This window comes from Schistocerca americana, chromosome 4, assembly GCF_021461395.2.
Source record: "Schistocerca americana isolate TAMUIC-IGC-003095 chromosome 4, iqSchAmer2.1, whole genome shotgun sequence".
Classification (NCBI taxonomy): Eukaryota; Metazoa; Arthropoda; class Insecta; order Orthoptera; family Acrididae; genus Schistocerca; species Schistocerca americana.
The window spans coordinates 488,354,027-488,368,185 of NC_060122.1; the positions used below are offsets into that span (position 1 = coordinate 488,354,027).

The window sequence follows — 14,159 nt, forward strand, 5'->3', positions numbered from 1 at the left end:
ACTCCTGTTGACATCCCCTTGCCTTGTGGCTAATACCCCTGCAGTAGACCTAGATGCAAGATCTGTCCCATTCTCCCACTATCACCTAATCCATTCCTGTCACGGGTATCTCGTACTCCATAAAGGCAGTGCAACCTGTGAAAACAACCAGACTTAGCAGCAAGCACTGTGTCACAATCTGTGTGGCCATGACAACTAACAAGCCCTCTCTTTGATTAATGACCAGCACCAAGCTGTAACGAGGAGACAGCAGGACTGTCCAGCTGCTTAACATGCTGGCCACTACAATGTGCTTACTTTAATGACTGCTTGACAATGTGTCCCACCTGGATTCTTCCCATCAGTGCCAACTTTGAAACTTCCTGGCGGATTAAACTAGTGTGCTGAACCGAGACTTGAACTGGAGACATTTGCCGTATGCGGGCAAGCTCTCTAGAGCTATGGAGCACTTGCCCGTGAAAGGTGAAGGTCCCAATTTAGGGTCTCAGTCCAAGACACAGTTTTAATCAGTCAGGAAGTTTCACATCAGTGCACACTCTGCTGAAGAGTGAAAATTTCATTCTGGAATACCAGCTTTTCTGAACTGTGCAGGTGGAAACTCTACGTGATACATTGTTCCAGTAACATCTCTGGCTTCAATCTTTGCTAGTCTCTATCCTCTACCAGCCTGTCCCCAATCCTGCTCCTATTCCAATATCTCACACGCCTCTATCCCACCGATGCACCTACATAACACTTCCCTTGCTGTACTTACCTCCTCTCTTTCCTCCTCCCCCCTCCTGTATAACCTCCCAATGCCGCATGTAGGAGCCTTCTCTTGTCCCCACTCTCTCCCCCTATGTCCCTGCACCCTCCCACAAGCAACACTAGCATATTTCCCCACCCTTACCCTGCAACACCTCCCTGTCCCCATGCCACACTTTTTCTTTCCCCAACTACCCACACCCCAGATTGCTGCTCATCTCAGACTCAGTTCGGCCTTAGTGCCAGAGATGGCAGTGATTTTGTGTGTGTGTGTGTGTGTGTGTGTGTGTGTGTGTGTGTGTGTGTGTGTTTGTGGTGGTGGGAGGTCTCTTTTTCTTTCTTGGTGGGCTTCTTTTCCTCGGGGGGAGGGGGGGGGGGCTTTGGGCTCTCTCCCCCCCCCCCCTCTACTTCTGGAGGAGGACTTTGTTGACAACCTGAAATATTTTTAGCATTCTTTTTCTTCTTTTTCATTGTGTCTCTCTGTGACTCAACGCCTTCTCTATGCGGTCACTAGCAGTTTATCCTTTCCACATTACTGTTATTCCATCCTGGACTTTCCATTGTTCATATATGGTGTGTAATCTAAGCAAAGTGGTAAAGAAATCTATCATTGGTTCATTCGTTTGATGTTGAAAATTGACAGGCATCAGTCAGTACCAAATTGACAGTGATAAAAATAACAGTTCCCGTTCACCTTCTTTTTGCTGCAGAGCTGCAAAAGAATTTATAATTATTAGACTCGGGCAAAACAATAGTTTTAAATAGCTGAGAGTGACAATGGCTAAGTTGTCTTTCCTCCCAGGTTTTAAGTTGTCATATTGGTCTCCTTCAAGTTATCTCCATTCATTTCTTGTATTTTTTATTGACACTGTTATTTTGTAACTTTAGTTCTTTTTCATACCATGATGATATTTAAAAATATTCTTGTTTGTTTTTGACAGGTGTTTGTACCCGTGAACCTCCTTTTTATATAATAACAGAGTTCATGAGCAAGGGTAATTTACTGGACTATCTGCGCACTGGAAGTAAGGAGCATATAACAGCTGTTGTTTTGATGTATATGGCCACCCAGATTGCTAGTGGTATGAGCTATCTTGAAAGCCGCAGCTTTATACACAGGTGAGTTTTTATGATCTACAGGACTTTTTTTAAGGAAAAGTCAAGAATTTGAAGTAAATAAAGATGGGGGAATATTCTGCTCTCTATGATAGCTTTGCATGAATTGAATTGTTTTAGCTGTGTGTGTGTGTGTGTGTGTGTGTGTGTGTGTGTGTGGTGTTTGAGGAAAATGCATAAACTCTAAATACATCAGATTAGATTAGATTTACTTTAATTCCAATTGATCCGGAGTGAGGAGGTCCTCCAGGATGTAGAACATGTCATAAAAACAACAATACATGACAAATATTTACAACTCAAACAAATAAACTTATGTACCATTCCACAGGTCTCAAGTGGAATGATCTTCATTTTTTAATGAACACTATATGAAAGGATCATTTTACAAATACTAGTGCACTGAATTTAAAATAAAGTTTATTTATTTATTTATAAGGTAATAAACATGTAATACAACTACTATAATACTTATTTACAATGAACACATTACTGCACTGAAATGGTGCAGAAGTTAGATTGTACTTAAAAAACACACACACACACACACACACACACACACACACACACACACACGCACATGCACACGCACAGCTAAAACTGAGAAATTCATCAATGGAATAGAAGGAGTTGGCCACCAATAAATCCTTTAGGCTTCTCTTAAACACTGAATTTCATTGGTTGTTAAGCTTCTTATGCCTGCTGGCAAGTTATTGAAAATTAGTGTTCCTGAATAATGCACAGCTTTTTGTACAAGACTAAGGGACTCTAAATCCTTGTGAAGATTATTCTTATTTTAGTATTGATTCCATGAATTGAGCTGTTGGTTTGAAATTGTCATATATTTTTAATGACGAATTTCATTAAAGAATAAATATATTGGGAAGCAGTAGTTACTATTCCTAGTTCCCTAAACAGGCTTTTGCAGGAAGTTCTTGAGTTCACACCACATATAAATCTTACTGCGCATTTTTGTGCCCAGAAAACTTTAGCTTGGCTTGATGAATTACCCCAAAAAATAATCTCATATGATATTATGGAATGAAAGTAAGCATAGTATGCCAGCTTTTTCATTTTTATATCCCCTATGTCTGACACAATTCGCATTGCAAATAGAGAGTTGTTAAGATGCTTCAGCAGATCTGTGGTGTGCTTTTCCCAGTTGAATTTATTATCAAGCTGTAATTCCAAGAATTTAACACTGTCCACTTCTTCTATCTGCTTGTCATCATATGTTAGGCACGTACTCGTGGGACACCCCAGACAAGTTCCGAACTGCATGTAGTGTGTTTTTTCAAAGTTTAGTGACAAAGAATTGGCTAGGAACCAGTGATTAATGTCCACAAATATTTTATTAGCTGATCTTTCTAAGACTACACTTGATTTGCTATTTATTGCAATGTTTGTATCATCGGCAAACAAAACGAACTTGGCGTCTGGTAATGTTACTGATGAAAGGTCATTGATAAACGCAAGAAAAAGTAAGGGCCCTAAAACGGAACTTTGTGGGACCCCACATGTAATTAGTTACCAGTTGGATGATGCCTGATAGCTTGATACATGTCTCTTTCCTAATAACGCCCTTGCCAAACCAGCCAATGTGGAATGCAGGAATGAATACAAAAAAGCCATCCTGCAAGCCAAAAATACCTAAAATGCCAACAGCATAAGTAATTCCACCAATAAATGCAAAACCGCTTGGAAAGTAATTAACAGTGCGGCCACAAATACTAAAAAAAAAAGACAAAATTAATATCCCACCTCAAACACTCAATGAGTTTTTTATTAATTCGGTGAAAGAAATAGGAGACACAATTATCAAACCAGACATTAGTTGATCAGAGTTACTCTCCCAAAATTGGGGTAGACAGTCACTAAATACAAGCATGCTAACCTTCTCCGAAGCATCACCTAGGTTTGTACAAGGGGTCGTAAAACAACTGAAATCATCTGATAGCTTAGATATATATGGCATATCATGCAACCTGCTAAAAAAAGGTGTGTGATTGCATTCTGTACCCTTTAATCCATTGCATAAAAAAGTGCTTACTTGAGGGATATTTTCCTGATGAGTTAAAACTGTCTAGGATCGTCCCAGTATACAAAAAGGGAGATAAAGACTCTCCATCTAATTACAGGCCTATTTCAATAGTACTCGCATTCTCCAAGGTAATAGAATGCATCATGTGCCAACAATTATCATCTCACATTGAGAATCTAGGAATAATTAATGCTACACAATACGGGTTTAGGAAGAATCTATCGACCATTGATGCAATCAACACGGTAGTCAGTTACATCCTTTTTTGTTTTTGAGAAAAAAGGCTTTGCTCAGGTCTCATTCAGTGATCTAAGCAAGGCCTTCGACTGTGTCGAGCACACACCACTACTAGAGAAACTACAATTCTACGGCATCAAAGGAAGCAGTCTCAGACTATTAAAAGCTTATCTCAACAACCGTAAACAGGTAGTTTGTGTTGGTAAGAAAATGTCAAACATAGAAAATGTTAAAGTAGGTGTGCCTCAGGGGTCTGTACTGGGCCCCTTCCTGTTTCTGATAATGATCAATGACCTCCCCTCGTTTATTAGATCCACCACTGTATTGTATGCAGATGATGCAACTTTTCTTCATAGCAGTAACAATCTTAATGATCTTAAAACCTGTGCTGGGGCTAACATGTAAACTATATTAGTAGTAAGCTATCTAGAGTAATTTATTTATTAAGACAACTCAGAAATTGTGTACCTCAAACATACGTCAGATAATCTTATTTGGCGTTTTTCCAAAGTATAATATCCTATGGCATTATATTGTGGGGTAACTGTAGTCATATACACAACATCGTACTATTGCAGAAGAAAGCCATTAGGAGAATTACACATACTTCACATAAGGCTCACAGCAAACCCTTATTTACTAAACAAAAAAATTATGACAGTAATAAACCTCTATATACAGGGTGTTACAAAAAGGTACGGCCAAACTTTCAGGAAACATTCCTCACACACAAAGAAAGAAAATATGTTATGTGGACATGTGTCTGAAAACGCTTACTTTCCATGTTACAGCTCATTTTATTACTTCTCTTCAAATCACATTAATCATGGAATGGAAACACACAGCAACAGAACGTACCAGCATGACTTCAAACACTTTGTTACAGGATATGTTCAAAATGTCCTCCGTTAGCGAGGATACATGCATCCACCATCCATCGCAGGGAATCCCTGATGCGCTGATGCAGCCCTGGAGAATGGCGTATTGTATCACAGCCGTCCACAATACGAGCACGGAGAGTCTCTACATTTGGTACCGGGGTTGCGTAGACAAGAGCTTTCAAATGCCCCCATAAATAAAAGTCAAGAGGATTGAGGTCAGGAGAGCGTGGAGGCCTTGGAATTGGTCCGTCCCTACCAATCCATCGGTCACCGAATCTGTTGTTGAGAAGCGTGCGAACACTTTGACTGAAATGTGCCGGAGCTCCATTGTGCATGAACCACATGTTTTGTCGTACTTGTAAAGGCACATGTTCTAGCAGCACAGGTAGAGTATCCCGTATGAAATCGTGATAACGTGCTCCATTGAGAGTAGGTGGAAGAACATGGGGCCCAATCAGGACATCACCAACAATGCCTGCCCAAACATTCACAGAAAATCTGTGTTGATGACGTGATTGCACAATTGCGTGCGGTTTCTCGTCAGCCCACACATGTTGATAGTGAAAATTTACAATCTCATCACGTTGGAATGAAGCCTCATCTGTAAAGAGAACATTTGCACTGAAATGAGGACTGACGCATTGTTGGATGAACCATTCGCAGAAGTGTACCCGTGGAGGCCAATCAACTGCTGATAGTGCCTGCACACGCTGTACATGTACGGAAACAACTGTTTCTCCCGTAGCACAACGTCTTCCTGTCGGGACACCTTCGTTCTGGAAATCTGTCTCGATACAAACGTACCACGCCACGGCTATTGCCCCGTGCTAATCCATACATCAAATGGACATCTGCCAACTCCGCATTTGTAAACATTGCACTGACTGCAAAACCACGTTCGTGATGAACACTAGCCTGTTGATGCTACGTACTGATGCGCCTGATGCTACTACTGTAGAGCAATGAGTCGCATGTCAACACAAGCACCAAAGTCAACATTACCTTCCTTCAATTGGGCCAACTGGCAGTGAATCGAGGAAGTACAGTACATACTGACGAAACTAAAATGAGCTCTAACATGGAAATTAAGCGTTTCCGGACACATGTGCACATAACATATTTTCTTTCTTTGTGTGTGAGGAATGTTTCCTGAAAGTTTGGCCGTACCTTTTTGTAACACCCTGTATACAATGTCTTAATCCTTACAAAGAAGAACCTACGAGATGTGAAATGTAGAGAAAATGTACATTATTACAACACAAGAAGCATCAAACACATATACACGGCTTACCACAGATTATCAAAATCAATAAATAGCTATGAAGTCACAGGGCACAAACTATTTAATAAGCTGCCACATGCTATACAGGATCTTCCTGATCATACACTCAAAGAAAGACTGCATGAATGGTTTATTGCCCACCCATTCTATGATGTCAATGAATTCTTCAACTGTAAAATGCAGTAATCCAACAGATGACCCACTGTACATTTATTGTAATATAAGCTAAAATATTTCTGTAGGCAATACCTTATCTCACTGTATTATAAATTAAAACTTCATTTGACGTTGTCAATTGCTGTAATGGCCTAAAGACAATAAAATCTTTATTATTATTATTATTATTATTATTTGTTTCCTGCCAGTGATATAAGATTTGAACCATTTTGCAGCATTTCCTCTTACACTATAATATTCTAATTTACTTAAAAGGATATTGTAATTTACACAGTCAAATGCCTTTGACAGGTCACAAAATATACCAGTTGCCTGCAATTTTTTATCTAATGAATTAAGCATGTGTAGATAGCCTTCTCAATATCAGAACCATTTAGAAATCCGAACTGTGACTTTGACTTATTTGAGATAAGATGGTTATAAAGCCAATTGTACATTACTTTTTCTAAAATTTTTGAGAATGCTGGCAAAAGTGAAACTGGACGGAAATTTGTTGCTATTTCATTATCTCCCTTGTTAAACGGTGGCTTAACTTCAGCATATTTTAACCATTCAGGAAATATTCCATAGATAAACGACTGGTTACACAGATAGTTTAATATGTTACTTAACTCAGAATCACATTCTGTAATTAGCTTTGTGTTTCTGCTGGGGTAGTGAGGGTCAAATTCATATTATGGAAGTTACTTGAAATATCTGGTCTGAGGTATTCCATAGCAACATCTACAGAACCTGACAACTCCATCTTTTCAGTAACAGTTATAAAATGTTTGTTAAAAAGTTCTGCAACACTATACACATCTGTCGCCAATGTATCATTTACTCTTAATGCTATTTGTCCCTCTTCATGTTGGTTCTACCAGTCTCCTGCTTCACTCTATCCCATATTGTCTTTATTTTGTTATCTGATATTACTATATTTTCCTTGTATTATATTTGCTTTGATGTCCATATTACAGTCTTTAATATTTTGCAGTATTTCTTGTAATGTGCTATAGCATCAACATCAGAATTGTTTCGGATTGACAGATACAGTTTTCTTTTTGTTTTACAAGATATCCCTATTCCTTGAGTAATCCATGGCTTCTTTGTAGACTTTTCTCTAACCTTGGTAAGTTTTTGGAGAAAACAGTGTTCGAATAAGGTAAGCACTTTATTAGCAAAAGTGTTCCATTTTTCGTTCATGCCATGAGCACTGTAAACATCAGTCCAGTGAATGTCTCTGAGGAGTGTCCTAAAATAATCAATTTTTTGCTTATTGATTACCCTCTTGAGCTCAGATTTTAAGATTTTATATCCTGTTCAGTATTAACATTTAGCAGAAGGAACTGCATGTCATGATCTGAGAGGCCATTGACTATTGGTTTTGTAATATAAATTTGTTCATTGGACTTGTCTATAAAGATATTATCAATGGCTGTTTGTGAACAATTGGCTACCCTAGTGGGGATATTTACAGGGGGACTTAAGTTGAATGATAGTGTTACTAACTCAGAGAAGTTCTTATTGGGATAGTCTTTAAGGAAATCTACATTGAAATCACCAGCAACCACTATTTCTTTGTTTTTGGTTGTTAAATGGGCCAGTACAGCTTCAAGGTGGTTTATGAACAGATTAAAGTTACCTGCAGGTACTCGATATACACTTAATATTATGAAGGATTTTTTGTGAAATTCTACTTCTGTTGCACATGCTCCCATATGCTGTTCTAGGCAAAATTTATGAATGTCTATGTTCTTAAATTTATGACAGTTCCTGATGAGTGTGGCAACTCCTCTTTTCTCCATTTCTGATCTACAAAAGTGAAATGCTAACCTAAACCCTGTATACCAGTGGTCACATGATGTTCAGAGAGGCAGATTATGTCAGCTGGGTTTGAAGACTCTAATTCATTTATGCAGATAATTAATTAATTAATTTTATTTCTCAGTCCTCGAATATTTTGATGCAAAAAAGATAGCTGACATTTCACATTGACTGAGTTAAAATTGGGTAGAGTTAAAATATCTGCTGACAGTTGAAAATTCTTAACCAATGGCTGTTTATGCTGATGTAATAAGCTAGAATTATGTTTTTTGGTTTCTTTCTCAAACTGAAGGTTTGTCTCAGTCCTAACCTCTCTTAAAAATTTGGTTTCTTTCTCAAACTGAAGGTTTGTCTCAGTCCTAACCTCTCCTAAAAATTTGGTTTCTTTCTGTCCTCGCTACCCTAAAAAAGGGCCTTTTCTGAACCCTGTAACCACTGGTATTTTATCATTCATGACAGTGCCTCCCCCCCCTCAACATACCTGTTATTTTCCCAGCCAGTTTACCCTTCCCCTTCCTGTTGAGGTGAAGGCCATGCCTAGTATAATCCCACCTATTGAGAGAATCAACCTGGCATAAGCAACCATTCCAACTCCAAATCAACTCTCTTGACAGAAGAGTTCAAATGAGATCGGTCATGGTGCCCAAGAACAGATACAAACTCAACACTAGTATGCTTCGATGCTGATGCAACCTTTGCCAGGTCACACTCTATACTGTACCCAGGATCTCTGTCAATACTATTAACTGTCCCACTCACTATAACCACGGTGTCTTTGCAAAGTGATCCTAAATCCTTGGTCACCTGCTCCAGACCAGCACTAGGTTTAAAAAAAATTGGTGACCTGGTATTCTGATCCTAGTTCATCCTGCAAAAGTTGGCCAACACCTCTGCCATGGGAATTGCCTAACAACAACAACAACAACAACAACACTTTCTTTTTCTTTACTGGTTTCCCTACATTCTTACTTTTTAATTTACTGCTGAAAGTTTGTTGTGCCCTGTCTACACCTGCAACTGCTTGAGGCTCACCAGCTTCTAACTGAACCAACAGGTCCAATTTTTTTTCCACATTCACCATGAAACTGTCAGACAAAGTTCTAGGCCTGTTCCTCCTGTTGCCTGTTGCCACTTCCCTCCTCTCTTTACCCTTCTCCCTCCTTAACCTGTCGAAGATCTCCCCTGGCCTTGTCTAACTCAGCCTGATGGGCGGCAATTTTCCCCTCCTGCTCTAGTATCTTCCTATCTCTACTACAAATCCTACAAAACCACTGATGAGTCTCATTTACTTCCCCTACTCCCACGCCACTACAGTCACCCACATGGAAAAAACTACAGCACCCATCACACCAAAGCCCCGACCTAACAGTTCTACAGCAAGTCAAGCACTTTTCACTCATGATAGACATAATAGTTTATTAAGAATAAGTCAGTTAAATTACCGATAAACACAAAAATATGGTTCCAAAAATTTGGCCTATACACAACTGTGTGTAAGCAAAAACAACAGTTCAAAGTTTCCGAAACAACAACTTAAACTTTTCACTACTTTCCGGGAATGCTAGTTAAATAATGAAGAGGTACGCTGCAGTTAAATTGCTGGAGAGAGCAAAGAACAGGTAAACGAAATTCTATAGATTTGCTGCAGCAAAACGTAAACAGTAAATACGACAGTACGATCTTTTCCCGTTTTCTGCTATATTACGTAAAGAAAAATGAAATCTTTAATGGTACACTTAAAAGGCACACTAATACACCTATTTACCACATAATCAGTAGTAAACTATATGTTTTATAATCTAAAATGACTTATCTTTACTAGAACACCAAAACAGAGACATATATTTCGAGCTGGGCTATAAAGTATATAGTGGCAAGTCACCTTCATAACTGCGTGAATGTGTTTTCTTTGTGTCACTTAAGAACTATCCCTTAAGTGAGTATTTCAGAATAGAAATATATACACTCCGGTATCCTCGCACCATCATTTCTTGTTATTAACTTTTTCTGAGACGCCTACTTGAACATATAAGGAAATGATGATAAATTAACTTAGACGATGCATGAACTGTTAGCCTGTTGAACACAGGTGATTTTCAGCAACAGGTGTTGGTTTATCAAAAGTGGTAACATAGTAATTAGCCTCTTTTTCACCCAGTTTAGGCACTTCACTATAATGGAAAGAAAACTTGGGATATCAGATAAACACACAATGTCAATAAATGAACACATAACTAGTTTACAGATTATTATCAGTACTTTAAAAATGGGTATTTCGAAATTACAGCTTAAAAAAAATGAACTGAACATGGTGACGATAGTGCGACCATTAGGCAAAAATGGACAGATGTGACGTACAATAGGAGCAAGGAAAAAGTCCTAAATTGAAAAAACCATGAAAGTATCATAAGCTTTGTACACGAAAACTTACTGCAAGTACTTTCTACTGGCGATGTGGACGTGCAGGCCTATGTAGTACTCGTGAATGAGGTGAAGAGGAAAATGACAATGTGAATATAACAGGAGAAGAAAATTTATTGACGCTGACAAATAAAAAACCAAGCATAAAACTGGCCAGTGCAAATCTGCCGACCCAAAATTGCAGTGAAACGTTTAGTGAAATGACATAAAACAAATTCCAGTCCGTAAGATCCGATAGCAAACTATTTGTGCTTTCAGACAGCCAGAGTGTAGTCTTGCAAATAAACTAAGTGAAGGTATATTCATGTGGTCTAGTGAAACCAGAAGACCCACTTGGTGAAATTAAAAAGGTGATAGCATCTACAGGGGTAAAAAATCTACACAACAAATACTTTTTTGTACTTTTGGAAAGTTTAATGATGTATACAAAAGTGAAATGGCGAGTGTTATGTCTGAAAAATCTTGCACATACAAATGTCGTAATTTTGAATATTCTGCATTGCTACGATCTTATGAGGCAATCGTGTGTTAAAAAAGAAGTACAGAGTGTCAATAATCAGTTTGCTAAAATTTGCAGGCATGTTAAAAATTTGAACTGTGTTGATGTGAGTAATATAGGATGTAGATTCCACACACAACATGGACTACACCTGAACAGGTTGGTTAAAGAATATCTGGTGAACCTGGTAACCAAGGAAATAAAAAAAACCACCAAAATAATTTCAAAACCAAACCCATAGTCACAGAGCCACCACCAGATCCAACAAGGACAAAAAACACATAAAAAAATAGAGCTGATAAAACTATCAGCAATAAGAGCAAACTACGCAAAAATCTGTGAGGAGTCAGCAGAAACAGTAGTGGGTAGTGAAATGAATGACTAGGAAACTGTAGATCCTCCTCATGTAGGAAGACTAGAAAAATGAGAAGGCTCCAAGGTAAGAAGTGCTAAGTGTTCCTCGGTTCTCCACCAAAATACCCAGTCCATAAAAAATAAAGTGTAACAGCTAGAAGTGAACTGCATCCTATTGATAACTCTCTTGTTTGCATAACAGAACACTAGTGTGGGGTCCTGAAATAATACATGTAACTCTAAACTCATATAATCTAGCACGCCATTATAGTAGAACCGCTATGAGAGGAGATGGATCATGAATACATGTAAAGGAAGGGATTATGTATGAAGTTAGAAATGACATTATTTCATTAAATGAAGAAAATCATTTAGAAATATTAACTATAGAGATACAAAAGCCATATATATTCCAAAGATTAACTGCACTGAGTATTTACCATTCTCCCAGTGGTGACATAGCTACATTATTCCAAGTATTGGACATGGTTACAAACCCTAAGGGCAAAATTCTCATTTGTGGAGATTTAAACATCAACATATTGAATCCAAATGGGTTCTGCAACACATTTTTGAGCGTTATGTACAGCTGTAAAATATTGCCATTGATTAACACAGCCACAAGGATAACTAAGCATTCAGCATCAGTTATTGACCACATGCTAACTGGCTTGGAGAAAGAAAACCGTGACATTGTCGTAGGTAACCTGGGCCTTTCAGATCGTCCCAGTCAGCTCTAAAACTAAACCAAACTAAAATCTCGCATAAAGAAGGGTCTTCTCTAAGAAAAAAGGGGCTGAATTTACCACTCAAATGAACAGTGAAACATTGGAAGAAGTGTACATGAAGACCAGTACAGGTATGAAGTTTTCAAAGTTTATATTTAAATTTAATTTCAGGTTCAAAAAAAGTGTTCCCAAAAGTACTATGAGTTATGAGTCACTAAAACACGAAACTGGGTGACCAAAGGGATAAGGAAATCCTCTGTAACACTCAAACACCACAACAGCTTAAAAAACAGCCGAAATGACACTGTATTTCAAAAATACCACCTAACATATAAAAATAAATATAGAAAAATTATAGCACCAAGCTAAAATGTCTCAAAATAATAATAATTATAGAAAAGGCAGAAAAAAATAAAAAGCAGCCTGGAATGTTACCATACAGGAGACAAATAGGAAAAAGACAAAACAAGTAAACACACAATTGTAGCAAAATGGTACCATAATACGTGATCCAATAAAAATTGAAAACTTTGCAACTCACCACGCTACAACACAGTCAACAAAATATAGCCTATACAAACACTGAACTGTGTTCCAAACACAATGATGCTGCAACCCAACACTTCAGAAGAAATAAGTAATGTTATTCGGGAGGTGAAAAACAAAACTGCAGCAGGTATAGATGAAGTGCCTGCGTGCTTTCTGAAGGACTGTATGGACAGTATCAAAGACCCTTTAGCGCGTGTCACAAACTAATCGTTCACCACAGGTTGCTTCCCAGGCGCGCTAAAGCATGCAGAGGTGCTGCCTCTACATAAGAAAGGGGACACAGAAAGTATAGAAAATTTTGGGCCCATCTCTTTACCGTCATCATTTTTAAAAGTAATGGAAACCATAATGAAAATTAGAGTCATGGGGTACTTAACAAAGTGCAATCTTCTGTGTGAAGAACATTTTGGGTTCAGGCCTGGTAAAGGCACACAATCAGCTGTTGCTCATTTTACAAACATTGTTCTGGAAGCACTAGATAAGGGAGATCATATGACAGGCATCTTCCTCGACTTCAGCAAAACTTTCTATACAGTACACCACACAGTTCTATTACATAAACAGGAAGCTCTATGTATAGGAGGGGTAGCAAATAAGTGGTTTTGTGCACACCTAAAAAACAGAGTGCAAGGGGTAGAGATCTCTCAAACTCCAATCAGCAATACCTTTCTGACTCAGTATTAGTTTCCACAAAAGCAGAAAACCCAAAAATATTCTTTAAAAGTGAAAGTTGAGTTCATAGATTGTATATCACAAACAAAATTTCTAGGTTTGCATGTTAGTGCACAACTAAAATAGACTGAGCTTGTTACTGCCCTTGGGAAGAATATCTTCAGCATGCTTTGCACTGAGAATAATAAATTCAGTGTGTAGTAGCTCGTGCACCAGAACAACGTATTTTGCATATGTTGATTCTGTGATGGCTTTTGGGATAATGTTTGGGGGAACAAATGAGCAGAACAGACAAACAGTATTTAAGCTACAAAAAGGTCTGTATGAATTATGACAAAAAGTAGCAAGAGAAGTCACTGCACTGAGTTATTTAATTCCATGGGAATTATGACTGTTCCACATGACTATATTTTGCAAATGGTAATCCAAATTAAAAACACATTGATCAGTATCCAACGAACAAGTCTCTACATGTACATGGAATCAGATCGAGCCATTACTTAAGTCTAAGTAGAAAATCAAAACAAAAACCCAAAGTAGTGTGCTGTATAATAGAATTAAACTATACAACAAACTACCATGAGAGATCAAAGACAGAAGTGAAATACATGCCTTAGGAATACCCTTAAAAATTATTTGTTAGAAAAGTGCT

General features: G+C 38.1%; 1 protein-coding gene across 2 annotated transcripts in view; it reads left to right on the top strand.

Annotated features, from left to right (window-relative positions):
* Positions 1 to 14,159, top strand: part of LOC124614053 (tyrosine-protein kinase Abl) — a 445,084-nt gene that overhangs the window by 326,045 nt on the left and 104,880 nt on the right. For both annotated transcript variants that reach the window (XM_047142887.1, XM_047142888.1), the window contains exon 7: positions 1,686 to 1,863. In XM_047142887.1, coding sequence (XP_046998843.1) covers positions 1,686 to 1,863 — 178 coding nt within the window. The remainder of the gene's footprint in view (positions 1 to 1,685; positions 1,864 to 14,159) is intronic.